Raw genomic sequence first — 20291 nt, forward strand, 5'->3', positions numbered from 1 at the left:
ATTTCTTGCATTAATATTTCCATCCATTCATTCAACAGACATGGGCCTAATACAGTCTCCAAAATTGAGGACCCTAGATAATATGGCTATGAACGGGTCTTTATGCCTTGAAACATTCTAATATAGAAAATGTTTTCATTAAATTATGTTAGTTAAAAACAAAGAACATGAAACTCCTTTACATGTTTCAGATAAAAAGTGGAGCAAGCCTACAAAGCCATATGCCCTGAGATCACGGGTAACAGCCAGTGTTCTGGGTACAGTTTTGTATTGTGCTTTGTTGAAGACTTCTAGGTGTGAACAGTCCTTTATACTCCTAGAGACTTATTTCCAAGCCTTTCATGACCACTCTCCCCAAACCCCACTCTTATCCTGTGGATAAATTGGACCATTCTTCCTGCTTGACTCCACCCACTTCCACTCTTGGACTCATGGGCCTGTGACTTATGTCTCACTTTTTTGAGGGCAGGACCCCAGCACCTCTCAAACTGTGGTTGGAGCACCATTTGCATCCAAATCATGAGCATGATATGGGGTGCCCTGGCTGGATTCTTGCCTAAGACCTGCTGGAGTCAGGATCTCTCTGATCAGGCCTAGAGATTTCACAAACTTTCCAGTTGGTTTACACACATGCAAAGTTTAAGAAACCACCAACCTAGCCCGCAGAATGTTCTTAGTGAATGGATTGAGCCATATTTCAGCTTTCTTTAGGTTATACAGGTTTGTTCCCTTTAATTGTTTCTTCTACCTATGACCATTGATACCTCTGAGATATCAATCTGCTGATCATCTGTAGGTTTTCATATCCTCATTATATCCTGGAAACTATAATGATGTTCTGTTAGGGTTCTACCCTGTGGTGACTACAAATGAAGGAAGTGATTAGCTCAAGTCCTTGACCCACATTTTGGGTTTTTTTTTTCCTTTGAGACACTCTAATGTTATGTTTTCATTTTATACTTGGCATATTTAGTGTTTGAATTTTGAGAATGGCTTTTACCTCACTGTCTTTTCTCCTAGCCTGGTCATTTTTCCCATAGATGACTACAGTGGCTTCCTAACCAGGTTTTCTGCTTTCATTCTTTTTTTTTTTTTTTTTTTGGCCACAAGGTGTGACTTGTGGGATCTTAGTTCCCCAACCAGGGATCAAATCTGGGCCTTCAGCAGTGAAAGCACAAAATCCCCTGGACCACCAAGAAATTCTTCCCTGCTTTCATTCTAACCTTTCCAAATCTTATCTTAACTGCAGTGAGTGTGATCTTATTAAAATTTAGACTGACCCTGGTAGACCTTTCTACACCATTTTTCAGTCGCTTTGATGTGAAGACTGGCATCTTTACAGCTACTCCCTGGTGATATGGCCCCTGCCCACCTCCTGACCATGACCTCTTGCCTTCTTGTCGCTCTCCCCTTCCCTGGGTTCCAGCCACTCTGCCTTCACTCTGTTTCTTATATGTACCACTTCCTTCGTGCTTGCCCGAGAGCCTTCCCATGTGTGGCTGCCTCTCCCTGGAATATTGCCACCCTCACCATTAACCCCCAACTCATTCTTCAGGCCACTACTTAGATATCCCTTTCTCAAGAACACCTTCTCCAACCAACCCCTCAGACTGACTCAGGACCTTTTTAATTCCCTCTGCTATCATGCTAATCTAATACATCCAGAAAGTATCAGCAACTATTTGCATAGCATTTACATTAGGGATTATAAGTAATCTATAGGTAATTTAAAGTACATGGAAGGCTGTGTATAGATTATGTACTATAATAGGACATGCAAATACTACATCCTATTATTTAAGGGACCTGAGCATCTGCAGATTTTGTTATCCATTGTGGGATCCTGGGGCCGAAACCCTATGGGTACTAAGGAATGACTGTACTTATGATTACACTTTTATTAAGGAAGGATAAACTCAGGAACAGCCAAATGGAGAGACTCGGACAGCAAGGTCTGAGAGGGCTCTAAACAGGAGTTTCCTTGCCCTCTCTCCATGGAATCAGAGCATATCACCCTCTCAGCACACCAATGTGTTCATCAGCCAGGATGTTCCCCAGAGCTTCAGTGTGCAGAGTTCTTTTGGGGGCTTCATTATACAGGCATGTGTGATCGAATCACTGACTTTGTGACTGAACTCAAATCTCTAGTTCCCATTTCCTTCCCGAGGTCACACTGACTCCTAGTCCCAGGTCTCTACCTCTGTGGTTGATCCTTCTGGTAACCACCCCCTCACCCCATCCTGAAGCTATTTAGTGGCCCACCAGGACTTACCTCATTGGCATTAACTCAGTTGTGATCCATGGGGTTTATGAATAATAAAGATACTTGTGTCACTCAGGAAATTCCAAGGATTTTAGAAGCTCGCTGCCAGGAACAAGGAAGAGAGACCAGATAATTCATTATCCTACAGCAGCTCAGAATATTGAGTGGGCCATTTCTACTGCAAAAATGGAGCCTGGATGAAAAGAGGATGAGTGTTATTGTGGTTGCCTCTTAGTGAGTGGGCTTCCACCACTGGTTGCTCAGTGGTGAAGAGTCCACCTGCTGATGCGGGAGATGCAGGAGATGCTGTTTTGACCCTTGGGTCAGGAAGTTACTCTGGGGTAGGAAATGGCAACCTGCTCCAGTGTTCTTGCCTGGGAAATCCCATGGTCAGAAGAGCCTGGTGGGCTAAGTCCATGGGGTCTCAAAGAGTCAGACATGACTGAGCATACACCTCAGAGAATGAGAAAGGCTTGGCCTGCTCAACCTGTTTCCTCATTTCTGGTACGCCACTGGTGGGTGCCTTCCAGCACTGACTGCATCTGCCAGGGTAGGGGAGGTTTCTGGTGGGGTCTCCCTGGGTCACTCTGGGACCAAACGGCTTCAGAAGCAAATAAGAAACTGGCCAGTCTTGGGCTACCCAGCCTGGCTACAGCTCTCCCAGAGCCCCAGCTCAGGGTAGGGGGGTGATGGACACGTCCAGTGACTTTGTGATCCCTGCTGCCTCAACCAGGTACCGCTCTCACATCTTGCTTTAAAATAAGAGTGTTTCCTTTTTAAACGGCTATTATAAAGATGATCGACAAAATTAATTTTATATATTACCTTTAACTGAAAATGCAGTTTATACTATACACCACTTTTAGATACGGGAGCCAGGATTTCAAAACCAAAGACATGTAGCCTTGTATCAGCTTCCAAAAGAGTGAAAATCACATTCTTTTATTTCTAGCTTTATTGAGGCATTATTCACAGTTTGCGTAATGTGAAGGTATACGAGATGATGATTTAATATATGTGTGTAACGTGAAATGATTGTCACAAAAGATTAGCTAACATGTTCATCACCTCACATAGTTACTTATTTTTGGTGGTGAGAACTTTTACCATCTACTCTTTTAGCAACTTTCGAGTATACAGTACAATATTATTAACTATAGTCATTCTAACCAGGTCTATACCGAGGGTTGTGTCTTGCCCATATTTTTTCAGTAATGTAAATAAATCACGTGTGGCTGAACCAAAAGCTTTGCTAAAAACCACTTCCTCCTTAAATCACCAGGCCTATACCTCTGACACAAGAGGATAGACTTAGTTTGAAAGCCTTGGTCTCTTTTTTCCTTTCCCAATAAAAATGTTCTTCTCAACCCCCAGACTTTTAGAGACCAGACAAAATAATAGATACACGTGATCTGGGGGCTGGGAAGGATCCAGACTCAGTAGGATAAGTAATAAATTAGGAGCACAAGAGCTCAGTCTTCTGTTTACAGCCCTGTGGCTGATTTATCTTACAGCCTCGAGCTAGCCTGTCACCATCTTGCAGGTCAGCAGCTTTGACATCATAACTTGAGGGAAGATTAAACTGTCTTGACTATGTACAATTCAAATGTTATAAAATGTCAGTTGCACTCAAAGTGCTAAATATTATCTATCACTGCATTTTTTTTCCCCCAGAAAATATGAGGGAGGACGTTCTGTCTTATGATGTAAAAGTGGATGGGAAACCTTGAAAAAAATGAAGTTTATCATCCTTTGTTAGGATGAGGAATCTTAACTGAGTAAAAGGTGTCCAATTATGTGGGGGATTTCCTGGCTACCCCTTGAGTCCAACTGTCCTGCATGACCCTGCCCTCAATAATCTTCACCCGCCTACAGACATACCGTGGTTTCCTGATTCTCTCCCTCTTTCCTCCCCACTCCCATCGCTGGATGCTGTCTGTCTGAGCCGTCATCCATATTGAGGCTTTCCAGGGTTAATAAATCATACTTCTTCATTCTGCTTCTGGGGTCAGGAGGATGGCGATCAAGATCTTGCATGCATTGCTCATAGATCACATGTAGTGTTATCTAAGGGAATCTTAAGTTAGGGAGACTTCTTCACATGGTCACAACTGGAGTCCCTAAGGCCATGTCCTCTTGCCACAGCCAACAGAAAAACTGCTTGCTGCAGCCCAGCTGAGCATGCCAAGGTCCTTCTTCTGAATTTGCTGCTCAGATACCTCATTTCCTTTTCTGTGAGGAGGGCTGGATGAGCAATGGGGAGAGAAGCTGGGAATACTGCTCTAGGAAATTCCTCTCAAATGGCAACATGAGGACCTGGGAATAGGCATTTCTCACTTGTAGGTGTTGTGTGTATCTGTGTGTCTTCCAGTGTCCATAAATTAAAGTTTTATTGCCACACAGTGACACTTTTGTTTATGTATTGTCTGTGGTTGCTTCTGAGTCGTAGGTGTTTTTTGTTCTTTTGTCTACCTACTCTAAATATCCTGACACCAGCAGCCTATCTTCTTCAAATGCAAACCATATAGTTAAGAACCATATAGTTAAAAGATTAGTCTTGGCGGTGGTTGCAAATCTTTGTTTTTAGAGAGACAGAAAAACTTGGAAAGCAAGACAAAGAAGACATAAGGGAAAAGAATACAGGAAGAAAGTAGACTAAGGCAGTTCCTAAATCTTTTGGAACACAAAGAATTTGGTGCGAGGTAAAAATGAAGGAATTCAAGCGTGGACTTGAAGCTGATGAAAGTGATTTTTTTTTTCACTTTGAGGCTGTTCCTAGTACTGCTCGGATCCACTCTCATGACTTTAATTTTATCAAATTGTTGTCATTACTAAAATAGCTCAGGTAGAAATTGCAGTAAGAGATGTTGTCAGGGCTTCTTCACAGGTTTTAGCAAGGAAGAGGAAAGGGTGCGTTTTAAAGATACTGTAAAGTTCAAAGAGAGGAGACTCTCACAAAATAAGCAGAGAGAGACAGGCATTAAGAATGAGGAGGGATGTGAAGGAGAACTCGGAGGGGACCCTGATGGGACAGTGTGTGTGACAGAAGCTACAAGCCGATGAAGCTGATGCACACAGAGCCTTCTGTATACACACTGGAAGGAAATGTAGGTTCTAAAACAAATCAGGAAAGGACAAGGTGCTTTTCAAGTAAATCTGAAAGATAATCTGAACCTCTAAGCCAATAAGAGGTTATTGATCTTTCCAAGCAATCATAATAGAGATATAACCAGGGAATCACAGAAAGAATTAGTGGTGGCTTAATATAATATTAAATACCAGGCAAAGTCACCGCAAACAACATAATTGGGGTACATGATGGGTCCTCTGTGAAGAAAAAAGGATTCAGAGCAGGGCCGTGACTAGGATGAGGAGAGTAAGGCACTCATTTGAGGTGTAAAACTTAAGGAAATGCAAAAAAAAAAGAAAACCAAAACCCTCAGTAACCAAGATAAACATTATTATTTTAATGGAATATTATTTAAAAACAAAAATTAACACCAAAAGTTCATAACAAAACAAAAAAATTTTTAACAGTATCAGATAGCATCGGTGTGACTGGTTTCCTTGGGCCTCAGGCTTATATATGCTCCAGAGAAACATTCCAGTAAGACGGTTTACTTAAGAAGATATCTTCCTCCAAAGCTTTTAGTGTGTAAGTTCCAAGTAGCCCAGCATGATGTTCACCTTGTTAATGTTGAGGATGGCGAGGTTAACCCCCCACTTGTCTGTCTAGGACTGCAGGGCTGCCAAATGGGGAATCCAGACTGATATACATGGAGTCATCTGTTTACACGCTGGTAGGAATCGTAGGTTCTAAAACCTACATTTTAGATTAATAACTATGATTTAGCAGTGACAGATCCTGGGTTAAGATAGAACTGGAGGGGACGCTGTGTAAACCACGACAGAGGAGCATTATTTCTCCACCGGCTGTCTGCATGTTTAAAATAATCCAGTTAGTCTGGCCCCTTCTGTTTCTGTCTTTGTTTTTCAAGTAAGAGTTACTGGTAGCAAGTGTTTCACCAGCGGAGTAATTTATGAAGAGATGAGCCCCAGGCTCGGAGGAGGTGTAGCTATCAGGTAGTCTAGTAGACGGTGGTGCAGTGTGGACAAGACCTCTTTTTGGAGGCACCTCTCATGTAAACTGGGCTTCCCAGTTGGCTCTAGTGGGAAAGAACTTGCCTGCCAATGCAGGAGACATATTCAACGTGGGTTTGATCCCTGGGTCTGGAAGATCCTCTGGAAGAGGTCATGGCAACCCTCTCCAGTATTCTTGCCTGGAGGATCACATGGGCAGAGGAGCCTGGCAGACTACGGTCCGTAGGGTCGCAAAGAGTCGGACGTGACTGAAGAGACTTAGCAGCATGAATCATTCTCTTTAGACAGGAGAGCAGAGCTGGTGAAAGGGCTTTTACTCCTCCCTATTAATAGATGGCAACCCATCCAGTATTCTTGCCAGGAGAATTCCATGGACCGAGGAGACTGGTGGGCTACAGTCCATGGGGTCACAGAGTTGGACATGACTTAGTGACCAACAACAGCAAGATAATAGATGGTATATTGATCGCTTGTAGAGAAGAGGGATTACATAGGGCATGCGTGTGTGCTCAGTTATGGCACCACTGACATTTGGGACCAGACAGCCCTTTGTTGTGGGAGGCTGTCCTGTGCATTAAGGGATGTTTTTCGCCACCATTCATTAGATGCCAGAAGCTACCCCCACTCACCCTTTTGTGACTACCAAAAATGTCCTGACATTACAAATATTCCCTGTTGGGACAGACATTTCCACTAGTAGAGAACCACTGCTCTCAAGAAACAAGGGCAACCAACTGGCTCCTCTTCCTCACTCAGCTCTTCCTCAGTTCTTTATAAAGTAGTGTCTTCTACTGAAATCCATGTTGATTTGGAGAAGATTCTTGAGAGTCCCTTGGACTGCAAGGAGATCCAACCAGTCCATCCTAAAGGAGATCATTCCTGGGTGGTCATTGGAAGGATTGATGTTGAAGCTGAAACTCCAGCATTTTGGCCACCCGATGCGAAGAGCTGACTCATTTGAAAAGACCCTGATGCTGGGAAAGATTGAGGGCAGGAGGAGAAGGGGACGACAGAGGATGAGATGGTTGGATGCCATCACTGACTCAATGGACATGGGTTTGGGTAGACTCTGGCAGTTGGTGATGGACAGGGAGGCCTGGCGTGCTGCAGTTCATGGGGTCGCAAAGAGCTGGACACGACCAAGCGACTGAACTGAACTGAATGGTTTCTAATGAGACCTCAGCCTCTTACTGGGTAGGTTTAAGGAAAAGTAGTATTACTAAAGTATTACTCACTCAGTCATGTCCGACTCTTTGTGACCACATGGACTGTAGCCTGCCAGGCTCCTTTGTCCATGAGATTTCCCAGCGAGAATACTGGAGTGGGTTGCCATTTCCTTCTCCAGGAGATCTTCCCAACGCAGGGATCAAACCAAGATGCTCTGCACTGCAGGTGGATTTTTTTACCGTCTGAACCACAAGGCTCAGAAGTAAAAGTAGTAGGTTATAGAAATAGAACTTTCACCAGCCATCATTCAGTGTAACTGCATCAGATGCTTTCAGTCACAAGAAACAAAAGATTGATTTCCAATTGATTTGTATTATAGAGGTGAATTATTCTCAACTGGCTGAGTTTTAGGTATTAATTGATCTGTTAGTTCAAATTTTTTAAACAATTTAAAAAAAAAATTTTTTTCTTTTAAATTTCTGTTTGTTTGGTCAAGATTCAGCATGTGGGATCTTAGTTCCCTGACTCGGGACCGAACCCAGGCTCCCTGCATAGGAAGTGAAGAGTCTTAACCACTGGACTACTAGAAAGTCCTCCTGAACTATTTTTTAAATTTAATGCTTCTAACATCGTTTTCTCATGTAAACCACCCGCCCCTTCTGACTGATAGATTTCTTATATAACCATCACAGGCTCAGAGTGTCATGGGCATCTTTTGGCAATCCCCTTGCCACGCTCTTCCCGTTATTCACCTATCAAATCGTTTGCACTTTATCTTTCACTGCAGTATTTATCTCCCACTACTTCTTTATCTCCCTGCCTGCCTAAGCTCAGGCTGGGGCAGTGACTTATCAACTGATTCTCTCCCCTCCCACTGTTTTCTTGTCAATTAATCTTTCCAAAGTTCAGGTTGTAGTTTTGCTTCTAACTCTAGCTGTTCCTTTATCTTACTCGTTAATACTCATCCTGGATTGATTAGTAAGGACTTCTCCCTGAGCATGCGGGAGTCTCATGTTCTAGCTTCAGTTCATTGTTCCAAGCTGTTTTCCCAACACCCCTCTAGTCACAGCGAGTTTCAGACAACTAGAGTAGTCAGTGTTCTCCAAACAAGCTATCATTTTTCTGACTCAAACCATTCTTTTGCAAAATGTATTTTTTTTTCTCTTCAAAGCCAAAGTCAAATGCCCCCATGTCTACACAGCCTTCATCAATCGCCACAATTAGGGTGATTGCTTCCTCTTTTGCTCATCTCTGCTGTCTTCTGCCTGCCACCTTACAGATCTGTATTCTTGCCCCCTTCACCTTTCATATTGAGAGGAGATGCTAATGCTTGAGTGGTCCAAGGCGCAATGCATTGATGAACTCAGTGATGTTCTTGCATGTAATTGATTCATGTTTTCTGTGCTTGTCATATTGTCATCCACAAGGAGACAGTTTTTCTGATATCTTCTGCTTGGAGATGACCATGTGAAAATTCACCTGTATCGTTCATTGGTGTCGCTTAGTGAGGTGAGTGACTGATTTAAGTGCTAAATCAGGCACTTCATCTAGGTCCTGCCTTATCCACTAGAGATACAACCATGAGCAGAATTACTGTATCCACTCTCTGTCTCAGTTTCTTCATCTATAAAATGGGGATAATACCTACCTCACGGAATGATAAGAGAATTAAATGGATGTGTGTGCGTGTAAAGTGCTTAAAACAAAACCTTGTATAGTAAGCATTATGTCAGTATTTGTTTATCCATTTGCTTATTTATTCTTTCCAGTTTAAATTTCTTACCGTTTTCTCAAAAGTCTTTATGGAAAGAGCAGACAGGCATAGAACTTAAAGAGTAACTCTTAAGAGGAAAACAAGTATGAAAAAATACTAACTTTAGACTGACTTAAATATACTAGGTGCTGAATTTACAAGATTTCATTATTAAACTTATCTTACACTACTCTAAATACTGGAATTGAAGCATCTTATCATTAAAAAAAATAAAAGTAACTCAGCTCAAAACATTTCTTTGGAAATGAAAATCCATGTCACAGATCATTATATTTATAACTCAGTGTAGCTATTTAGTAGATAGAAAAGCAGTCAGAATCTCTTGAACAGTGCACATATTTACTTAACTTGCCTTAGCAAAAATCAAGATTTATTGCCTTTCAAGATAAATTTTGACTAAATATTGACTCTTGGTTCTCAATCATTGTTTACCCGAAAGACCAATAAATCTTGACACTTCTCAACTTGAGTTGGAGTCTACTTGGTATTTATTAATTTATTTCATACGATTTATAATCTTAATAACAACATGCCATGAGATTAAACAAATAAACATTATAGAGTTTACCAAGAGAAGAAAGTCTTTAGTTTCTATTTTCTTTTTTTTTTTTTCCTGCAAAAGCTTTCTTGTTTCCATTTGGTCCACAGCTCAGGAGAGATCTCCAGGGTTGCTAAAAAAAATCTGCCTAGTGACTGCAGGGGCCAGAAGCCCTGACACCAGCGGCCTGCAGACGGGTCCCACGGGGCTCTGAGGCTCCTAGTCCTGCCAGAGGGTGAGCCTCCTAAGAGACACTCACCCAGCCCCACCTGCAGGGGCTAGTCACGTGCAGCGCATCTCCTTGATGAGTTTCACCTCTTCATCCAGGGAGTGGCTCTCCATGACATCACAGAGGCAGAGGTCTATGCAGACAGAACCCAGGGCCCGCAGATCCCACCGGGCCCAGTTCTGGGTCTTCTCCAGGGCTTCATACCACTGATCTTGGGAGGGCCTCTGCATGTCCTGGAAGAGGGTGCAGCCACCGAGCTAGTTTTACATCTTCAAGAGACAGTCATCGCCCTTGTGCTTCTCCCAAGCCACCTAGCAGAAGAAGTGACTCGAACGCCCCAGAGCCACAGTAAGACAGTGCAACCAGACGCCCATGGAGCCGTGGGTGCAGGAGGCCGACCAGGTGGTTGACAGTGGACTCTACCTCGCTGGAATAATTCCGATGAATCTGGTTGGCAGTGAGGCGCTAACCACAAAAACCGGCGTTGGCCAGTCCTGGAGGCAGAGGATGGTGAAGGTCCCAGCAATCACAACTAGAAAGGAGGTTGGAAGGTGGTCAGAGGTAGGAAGAAGGGGCATCCCAGCATCTGTTCCATCCAGACATTGTCAAAACAAGAGACAGATCCATGAGACCGCCAGGTGTGCTGCCTATATTTTCAATCCGCAGTAATTACCTGACATGAATTTTTGCTTCATTTCTTACTTAAACATAGTACTTCTAGCTCTGTTAATACAACATGCAAATCAAAACTGACTTAGCAATTTAAGTATTTCATTGTGGGAAAAAAACCCTCAGCTAACAGCTTGGCGAATCCTTTTATTTTATTTTTTTTAATAATTTTACATGTTTTTGTTAGTAGCTATGCTGGATCTTTGTTGCTGTGTGGGTTTTTCTCTAGTTGGGGTGAGTGGGGCCGCTCTTCATTGCTGTGTGGGCTTCTCATTGCAGTGGCTTCTCTTGTTGCGGAGCATGGCTTTTGGGCCCACAGGCTTCCTTCCATAGTTGTGGCATGTGGGTTTTGCTCATGGGCTTAGTTACTCTGCAGCATGTGGGATCCTCTCAGACCAGGGACTGAACCCTTGTCTCCTGCATTGGCAGGCTGATTCTTTATCACTGAGCCACCAGGGAAGCCCTAGAATACTTAAAAATTTTAAACTAATTAGTATTCAGATTAGATTTTTTAAAGATCTCTCTTTGGTTGCCACTGTCCTGCAAGTATAGTCAAGTAACATATGATTGTACTTGCCGATGACCTCTGTCTTGAACCTTTGATGGCTCTGGGTCTTGGGTGCCTCTGTCTGGATATAATGTGCACTGAACACCCACTGTGTCCAGGTGCAGTGCTCATGCCTCACAGGCGTAACATTTGCCATCTTGCTGTGTTGAAAGGAAAATTCCTTAGTTAGGTACATCCATTTTGTATGAGAGGAGTTATTTACTTCTGTTATGTACTTAAGGATATAGCTGTCCTAGCAACAGTTACAGTCCACGCTACAAGTGCCAGCTTAAATTATCCTAAATATGTGTCAGCCACAGTAGGAACATTTCCCTCCAAGTGTTACTTAGACTTTTTAACATGTGTTAGCCCTCTGACTCTGTAGCCCAACTTTTTGAGTCAGATTTTTGGCCAACAATGAGTGACAGTTTCTCTTTACAATCTCTCAGTGCCATGCAGGTCATTTATAGACAAACATGAAATGAAGCCCACTGAACGAAAATTCTTTTCTGATGAACAGAAATGATTTTCAGAACAGTGTAGGAAGAAACCAGCCAGTACATTTCAGGACTACATTTGAGTATGTGTATTCCCTCCCAGCTGTGAAGTTTTCAACTCCTGGAGAATTCCCTACCAGAGGACTTAAAACCTTATGGAGAATATAATTTGGAAGTATCATCATTCAAGGGATTCCCAGGTGACACTAATGGTAAAGAACCCTCCTGCCAATGCAGGAGACACAAGAGACATGCATTCAGTTCCTGGGTCAGGAAGATCCCGTGGAGAAGGAAATGGCAACCCACTCCAGTATTCTTGCAGGAATAATCCCGTGGGCAGAGGAACCTGTCGGGCTACAGTCCACGGGGTCACAAAGAGTCAAGCATGACTGAGCAGGGCATACCATCCAAAGTGAGACCATGTAACACAGCGACTACCAGCAGCATGTCATATTATTCACATGCGCAATTAGAGGAGCGACACAATTGATTTTTCTTTTCTTTTTTTTTCTTTATTTCCCCTTTTGCTCCTTTGGTTTCATTTGAGATGCTTATAGGTATTATTTTCGTTATAACAGACAAAATGCACACTCAGAGACATTTGTTTCACGTACCGATTCTCCAATCCAAGTATTTCTTGTCTTAACTGATTTCATGACTAAGTAGATGTCTCCTACCTTATGGGTCACCACCCGGTCCCAAAGATACAGAGTAACCAGGTGCTTGAGATAGGATGAAGTTTTGGATCACTTATTTCTAAGGAGGTATTTCTCAGTGTCCTTCACCTTTGTCCTCTTCCTGTTGCAATTCTGTAGAATTCTGCAGCCTTGGTTCCACCTGTGTTAGCTTGTGAACACACGTGTGACCAGCCTCACCTGGCAGCTGCATCCCCTTCGACAGTGGAGGATGCAAGTCTGGAGGCCAGGGTGCTTTGCTCCAAGTTCCCTTTTTTTGTTGTTTAGTTGCTAAGTCGTGTCTGACTCTTTGCAACCCCATGAACTACAGCACGCCAGGCTTCCCTGTCCCTATCTCCCAGAGTTTGCTCAGACTTATGTCCACTGGGTCAGTGATGCCATCCAACCATCTCATCCTCTGTCACCCCTTCTCTTGCCCTCAACTTCCCTTAGTGGACACCAAAGCTACCTTGCAAAAAATCACTTCTTCCCTGTGTCCAGCAAGCCTTTGTTTAAACACTGTGCCCAGCTTTATGCTAATGCTAGGCTCGTGAAACAGAATTTTCTACTGTATACCGAGTGTGACATATTATTTTTAAAAAGTGCTTATTTGATGTTTTCTTAATGAGCCAGTGGTTATAGACTGTAAGCTAGGAAAGCTAAGTTCTTTATGCCTTTTCCCCCTAATTCTTATAAAACTGTTAGTCATTGAAATCCCCATTTCTGCTTTCTGACCATGCCTGGAGGCATGTGGAACCTTAGTTCCCCAGCCAGGGATCAAACCCCTGGCCCTTGCAGTAGAAGCTTAACCACTGGCTCACCAGGGAAGTCATGTTGTTTTCCTTCATTTTAGAAAATCTGATTCTTAGGGCATTTGATGAGGCTCCAGGCATTCAATCCATGTTTGCCCAGCACTTCCCACGGCTCACTGTCTCCCCCAGAGAACACCTGGGGGAGGGAGGAGGCAGGAACTGGGCTGCTTCAGCTCTTAGGGCCATCAGTCTTTACTCGGCGCGCCCGGTAAAAGAGGGAACGAAACTTGCCAGTTTTGTTTTTTCTGTTTTAACAGAGCAAATGAAAGTTCGTCCGCGCACTCTCTTTCTCTTCTCTCTTTTATAAAGGCACCTTGTCTTCTGTTTGTTCCTGTTCTCTTCTTAGGGCATTTCTTCCTTCCCAATACAAAGTCCTGGATTTCCCCTACCAAGTGAGCTGGAGAGGGTAGTGAGGCTGGCTCCACTTAGAATGCCTTGGGTGAGTTCTCTCGCTAGTGAATCACCTGGGTCCAGGCACAGACCTCGTTACTTTTCTCTTGTGCCGATGAATTTTCCACCTGCCGGCCGGGGCAAAGAGGGCTGTCACCGGGAGCCAGGAAGTAGAGGGAGATGGTTGGTTGGCGTCTCAAGATCTCAGCCTCAGTAACACCTCACTGCAGTCAAATGAGCTAACTAGGTACCCTCGTTAGAAGAAAGACTGCCCTCGTGAAGAATTACGCCAACATTTTTGCTTCAGCCCCCAGCAACAGACATTTTTGGGTGTCTGTAGTGAAAGGCCCCTTGGGAAATGGACTGTACAAGCTGCAAATAGGATTTTGGTTAAGTAGTGACATTTGTTTCCCAAAGTGTATCAGAAGGAAGCTTAGCTCTTCAGAACATGTGTTCATTAAAGATTGAAGTGGGGTGGGAAGCAATAAAAAAAAAAGGGCAGTAGGTTCTCTTGTGAGATAGTTTTTTGTTCCTATGAATTGAATACACTCTGAAAAGTTTCAAAAAGAGACGGGGAAGAATGTATTTACTTTGATCCTACATGTGGAGTGTTCTCTACTACAAATGCCTTTTAATTTAGAAACATTGTTGAAAAGTCTGTTTGAAAGTACATGAAAATGTAATATGTAAATAAGTTCTAATTAGTTATTTCGGTTAATTATTTTTTTGTCTCTGCTTTGCAGCTCTATTTTTCCTCCTCAGAAGGTTCCTTGTCAGAGTCCAGCTTTGGCCTCCTCCAAAAAATGTGTTTTTCTAGTGGTCATTATTAAGATAATACATTCCCGCCCCGCCTCTGGTTGAAAACCTCATAGTGATAGAGTAAAATCCCAGGGTGTTATGGGGAATTGTTTCAGTTTTAGTCCGCAGTTTGCTAGGAGGATATTAAAGCAGGAAATCTTGCAGTTAATTGAAAGAACGGGTATATCCTTCTTCAAATAAATGATATCTGTTATTTTTTAGAAAATGAATCTACACCAGGCCACTTACTCGACTCTAATCTTTCCTGACTACCCTGTGTTCTTTCAATGACAGATGCATTGGATTTGGAGATTAAAAGTTTTAATTCTTTCTAAGTCAAATAAGATGCTTCTCAGTGAATGCACTGGAAAAAAACACTGGTAAAATGAACTGTTTCTACATAGTAAATTTTTGAAAATTGACTAAGAATTTGAAATGTTGAGTTTAGAAGCCTAGAAAGTAAACTATGTGACAAATTATGAGCTTTTCACTTAGCAATCTACCCTCCCTCTGCAGTTCACTTAATTAGAATCAGAATTTTTGAGCATGGAGGGACTTTTGCAGTCACCTAGAAATCAGGGAACTCTCCCCAGCTTTTACCCACCACAGTCCCTGGTGGTGGTTGGTTGGGTAGAAATGCAAGTTCCTGGGCCCTACCCCAGATTTACAGGGTCAGAATCTCTGGGGTCAGGTTGGGGCTGAGAGGGACTACATTTTTCACAAACACCTCCAGAAAATTCTGATGCTCACGGAATTTGGCAGACCACTGGTTTAGGCTGACTCCTTTATTTTGTGGTGAGGAAAGGCAGCCTAGGGAGTTTGATGGGTCAGGCTCATCACGTTCCCGTAGGAAAGAGCAAGCGTCCTACCTCTGTGTTAGTTGCTTCTGTCATGTCTGACTCTCTGCAACGCTCTGGGCTGTAGCCCACCAGGCTCTTCTGTCTATGGGATTTCCCAGGCAAGAATACTGGAGTGGGTTGCCAGTGAGTAGCTATTCCCTGTTCCAGGGGATCTTCACAACTCAAGGAGTGAACCTGGGTCTCCTGCATTACTGGCAGATTCTTTACCGTCTGAGCCACCAGGGTTCCTGACTCTAGACTTACGCTTGTCCGTACACATGTATCCAGCACACTCCTATGCACAGGGAGAAGTCGAAACTTAGGTCATTAGAAGCTGTCAACTTTTAAAACAAAAAAGGTTGAGTTTAGTGCACAGAATTGAGTTTATTTGGGAATAGCAGAGGAATTACTTTGGAACATACAAACTATGGTGAACCATAAGCAAGTTTGGAGAACAGTGGAGAGGGGCAATCCTATTAGGAAAGGGGAAGCTGGGAGGGGCTGTGTTGAAGGAAAGTTCACTGGAGGACAGTGAGTATGTGGTTGTGGTGGCTTCTCATTGGCTGGATTATTGACGGACAAGGAGAAAGTCTTCCTTCTTCGTGCTTGGCTATATAAAGTAAGCTGCCACAAATAACATATGCCTGAGACTTCCTCTTTCAGGGCTTTCTGCGTCCATTTTTGAATGAGGTGTTCTGTTATATTCATTTTTGTAGGGTGATTTCAGCATCAAAAGTAGGAGAGCATGGTTCTAAATAAGTTATAAAAGTAAAGACACCCAAGAACTAGAGGGAGGAGTATATGGGCTGCTGCTTGTGTCTCAGCTAAAACAAGTATGAACCCTGGCCATGTCCTCTTTCTCTTTTATGAGCCTGGACACCTGTGCAAAGTGCTGAGGCTGTTGAGCTTATTGAGTTGAAGCCTCAGCCTGTTAAGCTTTGAACCTGTGTGCCTGGTTGATATAAATATTTGTAGGCTATATGCTTTCTTAAAAAGCACGCTTGTGTATTTTAATATTGCCTATGTATTAGGTTGCATCTAGGAGATAATAATAAAGTCATTAAAAGTTATAGAATAATAAGCCCAGTAGGATCTACTAAAGCATTCAGCAAATGCTTACTGACGTTTATTGTATCCCAAATTCAAACAAGCAAAAGCAAAAAAGCTAAAATAACTTACATTTATTTTTTGCAATGTCTTATGGTGAACGTTTCAGCTATAATGGTGCTCCCAAATTTCTACAAGATCATGTTCACTTTCTAAATCATTAGGGAAGATTGAATTCTGTTCAGTGTCATTTCGGTGTTAAGTCGGCTTGACTGTCTCCAGGGTCTAGAATGTGTCAGGTTCTGCTCAACTGTGTTTCATAGTCCACATGTGCCCCTGTTTAATGTGTAATTCTTGGAGCGGGCAACATATCTTCATAGGGGTATTCACCAAAGTAGGCTGTTTTCAAGAGGCAGGTGAGCAGGTTAGGAGGATCAATTCCAGAATGGTTCTGGGACGTTAAAATCTCTTTATATGCATGAGGCTGTTTATGTGCCAAATAATATTCAGTTGATCGTCTCCTCAACATAAACATTTATGGCTGGTCTGTCATGTGTAAAGCTCTGTGTTAAGTGCTGAGGATAAAAAATAGATCTGAGCAGTTTATAGTGTGGTTGTGGCTATAACAGCACATCAAAAAGCACAGTAGTTTAAGGAGGCATGCGCTATATGCCACATGAGCACCATGCCCAGTGGGTGCAGCAGATGGCATTCCAGTGTTCAGAGCCTGGTGAGGGCACCTCCCACTCCCAACAGAAGCAGCAGGTGTGTTTGGTTTTTCCTTATCAATTTCACGCATATCTCAGTCCTCAGCCAATCTGAAAAATAGGAGCTTGTTACGATCTTAGTTGCTACTCAACCGTAAAGAAGTAGTTATTCTAAGAAGACAGTATTAAACTCTGGAAGCACAATTCCAATACATTTACTGCCCATCTTTCAATATCTCTTGTATTCCAAAACAGTGGGATCTAGTTCTCTTTCTGGAGGGTATTTTGTGGATCTGCTTGATGTCATTTTATTTGTGATGAACATGAAAGCTCTAGGAGTTTTCTGATACTTGCATTCATGAATTTATGTAAGTATCCTCTTAGGTTATCAAACATGTTTGAGCTCCTCCTAGTGGAAATGGGAGCAACTCTGATTAGATTATTATTACTATTATTATTATTATTATTAAGAGTAATCTATGCTTTCCTGGTGGTTCAGGTAAAGAATCTACTTGCAATGTGGGAGACCCAGGTTCTATGACTGGATCAGGGAGATCCCCTGGAAAAGGGAATGACTACCTACGCCAGTACTCTTGCCTGGAGAATTCCATGGACAGAGGGCTGGCTACATAGCCTGGTGGGCTGCAGTCCATGGCATTGCAAAGAGTTGGGCGTGACTGAGCAACTAACAGTTTCATTTTGTACCCATTTTATGAAATAAGCTTAATATGAGATTTCTTTGATCAATATAGTTCTTGGCATCCAACCATGAAATGGGCCATGAGGAAGGGTTTCTAAAATGAAATCTGTAGATAAGACATGTCAGAAAAGTGATGCTGTTTATATAATCCTGATGACCTGTTCTGGATGTTGTCTTTTGGGTTGATTGTAACAGAATTTCTGTTAGGAATAGAATGTAGTTCCTCTTAGCTAAAGGTAAATAATGGCTTCTTTTTTTGTCAAGGCCACAATTATTACCAGCTTCCCTGTCAGTACCAGGACGGTATTCAACAGAATCATGAAAAAGGCCTTGACAATCATTTGCAGGCAGTCAGTGGTCTTCAGTGATGGGCAGGATCTGGCAAAGTAGAGACTGGAGAAAAGGATATCATGAAAGAAGTAAATCATGCCAAGATATGGAGGGTGAAGTGAGCACCCTGTGTATATTTGGGGAACAATGAGGAGAGACTTCTCTGACTTCAGCCAAGAGGTTCTATTCCCATTGGAGACTCATAGGAGTAGGTAGTTGGAAAGGAGAGGTAGGGACCAGTCAAAGGACACATTCCTTTCACTGATTTTATCAGCAAAGGAAGGCCACATGTCAGGTTTTAGGATCATCTTAGAATCAGACAAGTTTAGAACCCAACCCAATCTCCATCTCTGACCGGCTATGCTGTGCTTAGTCGCTCAGTCATGTCCAACTGTTTGCGACCCCGTGGACTGTAGCCTGCCAGGCTCCTCTGTCCATGGGATTTTCCAGGCAAGAGCACTGGAGTGGGTTGTCATTCCCTTCTTCAGGGGAATCTTCTCAACCCAGGGATTAAACTCAGGTCTCCCACATTGCAGGCAGATTCTTTACCATCTGAGTCACCAGGGAAGCCCTGACTGGCTGGGTGACCTCAAGACAAAATACTTCACCTGGATAAATAAACCTTAGTTTATTCATCTGTAAAAAAGAGCTGATAATATCTTCCTCATAGAGTTGTTGCATGGGTTAAATAAAATCCTATATGAGAAGCCCTCAGCCAAGTGCCTGGTGGAAGTAGGATTTCTGAGGAGGAAAAGAGGAGATGAAGGGGCGTTGGTTGTAGAGAGACGGTCTCTGGCTGCTGTGCACATTAGAAGTGGAATCAGAAGAGATCAGAGATGTACCAGTGTCAGCAGCCACCCAGGAGGCGAAAGGGGGAAAGCTGCCCGGCTAGGAAGGAGGTGTGCATGCTCAGTCAGTCGTGTCCGACTTTTTGCCACCCCTGGACTGCAGCCCACCAGGTTCCTCTGTCCGTGAGATTTCCCAGGCAAGAATACTGGAGTGGGTGATTGTTTCCTTCAGGGGATCTTGCTGACCCAGGGATCAAACCCACATCTCCTGCATTGCAGGCGGAAGAAGGGGACGTGTCTGTATATGTATTCTCTGCAATTTCTTTCCTGCTGTTGACTTTTGTTTCACTTGAGAATTGTGTAACTTCATTCTACAGTGTTAGAAACGTACCACAATCACAGACTTTTCTTCTGCCCTGAACAGGATGCCAGAGATCCATAGGCCTTTCCCACGGGAAAGCCAAGGTGTGCAACTACAGCGGGTGGTATTACTGCAGCGGCTGCCACGTGGACGACAGCTTCCTGATCCCGGCCCGCATAGTCCACAACTGGGACACTTCAAAATACAAGGTGGGTGCTGAACCTGGGTTCACTGCATAATAGTGATGTTGCTTTTTCACTTGTTGTCGTGTGGATTCTAAAGAGAATGAGACTTTGAAGCAGACCTGATTAAGGTCATCTCATAAAAGCTACAACTTTACGCTCTTTTCCCACTTGGTACTATTTCTATTGCATTATTTGGGGCTTCCCTTGTATTTCGGTCAATAAGGAATCTACCTGCAATGCAGGAGACCCAGGTTCAATTCCTGGGTCAGGAAGATTCTCTGGAGAAGGAAATGGCAACCCACTCCAGTATTCTTGCTTGGGAAATCCCATGGACAGAGGAGCCTGGTGGGCTACAATCCATGGGGTCGCAAAGAGTCAGACACAACTGAGCAACTAAACCACCATTGCATTATTTCCCTCCCTTCTAGGCTGGGAATCATAGGCTGATAATTTCTACATTTAACTCCAGCTCCAGTTTTGCTACTGAAAGTGAGACCTGTGGATTTATTTGCCTGGTGGCATTTAGTTCAACTGTAGTTTTCAACCTAGTCATCCTTTAGACCTGTGAACTGGTTAGCTCCGTTGCACAGCATGTCTACCCTTGTGTAAACCAAATTGCATAAATCAAATTTGGCAAGTCAAGGAATCTAACCCCCACTGGAGTCATACTCTAGGCTTAGGATATTTATTTTTTGTGTGGTCCTGGGTCCCGGGACCCAATAGAAAATTCTGTTACCTGATCTGACTAGAAGCTTTCCTCATTCTGCCAGAATATTGTCACATCTGCCTTGAACGAACCTTCCATGCAAGGTGCTACATACAAAAACAGACTGTATGATGGGTTTTATACCTCCTTGCTAACAGATGTCTGAGGC

The 20291-nt window shown here is 43.1% G+C and overlaps 1 protein-coding gene across 3 annotated transcripts in view; it reads left to right on the forward strand.

Moving 5' to 3' along the window:
- PLEKHM3 (pleckstrin homology domain containing M3) overlaps positions 1-20291 on the forward strand; it is a 203398-nt gene that overhangs the window by 60195 nt on the left and 122912 nt on the right. For all 3 annotated transcript variants that reach the window (XM_065930700.1, XM_065930699.1, XM_065930701.1), the window contains one exon: positions 19295-19440. In XM_065930700.1, coding sequence (XP_065786772.1) covers positions 19295-19440 — 146 coding nt within the window. The remainder of the gene's footprint in view (positions 1-19294; positions 19441-20291) is intronic.

The sequence above is a fragment of the Muntiacus reevesi genome, chromosome 3 (genome assembly GCF_963930625.1).
Source record: "Muntiacus reevesi chromosome 3, mMunRee1.1, whole genome shotgun sequence".
Taxonomy (NCBI): Eukaryota; Metazoa; Chordata; class Mammalia; order Artiodactyla; family Cervidae; genus Muntiacus; species Muntiacus reevesi.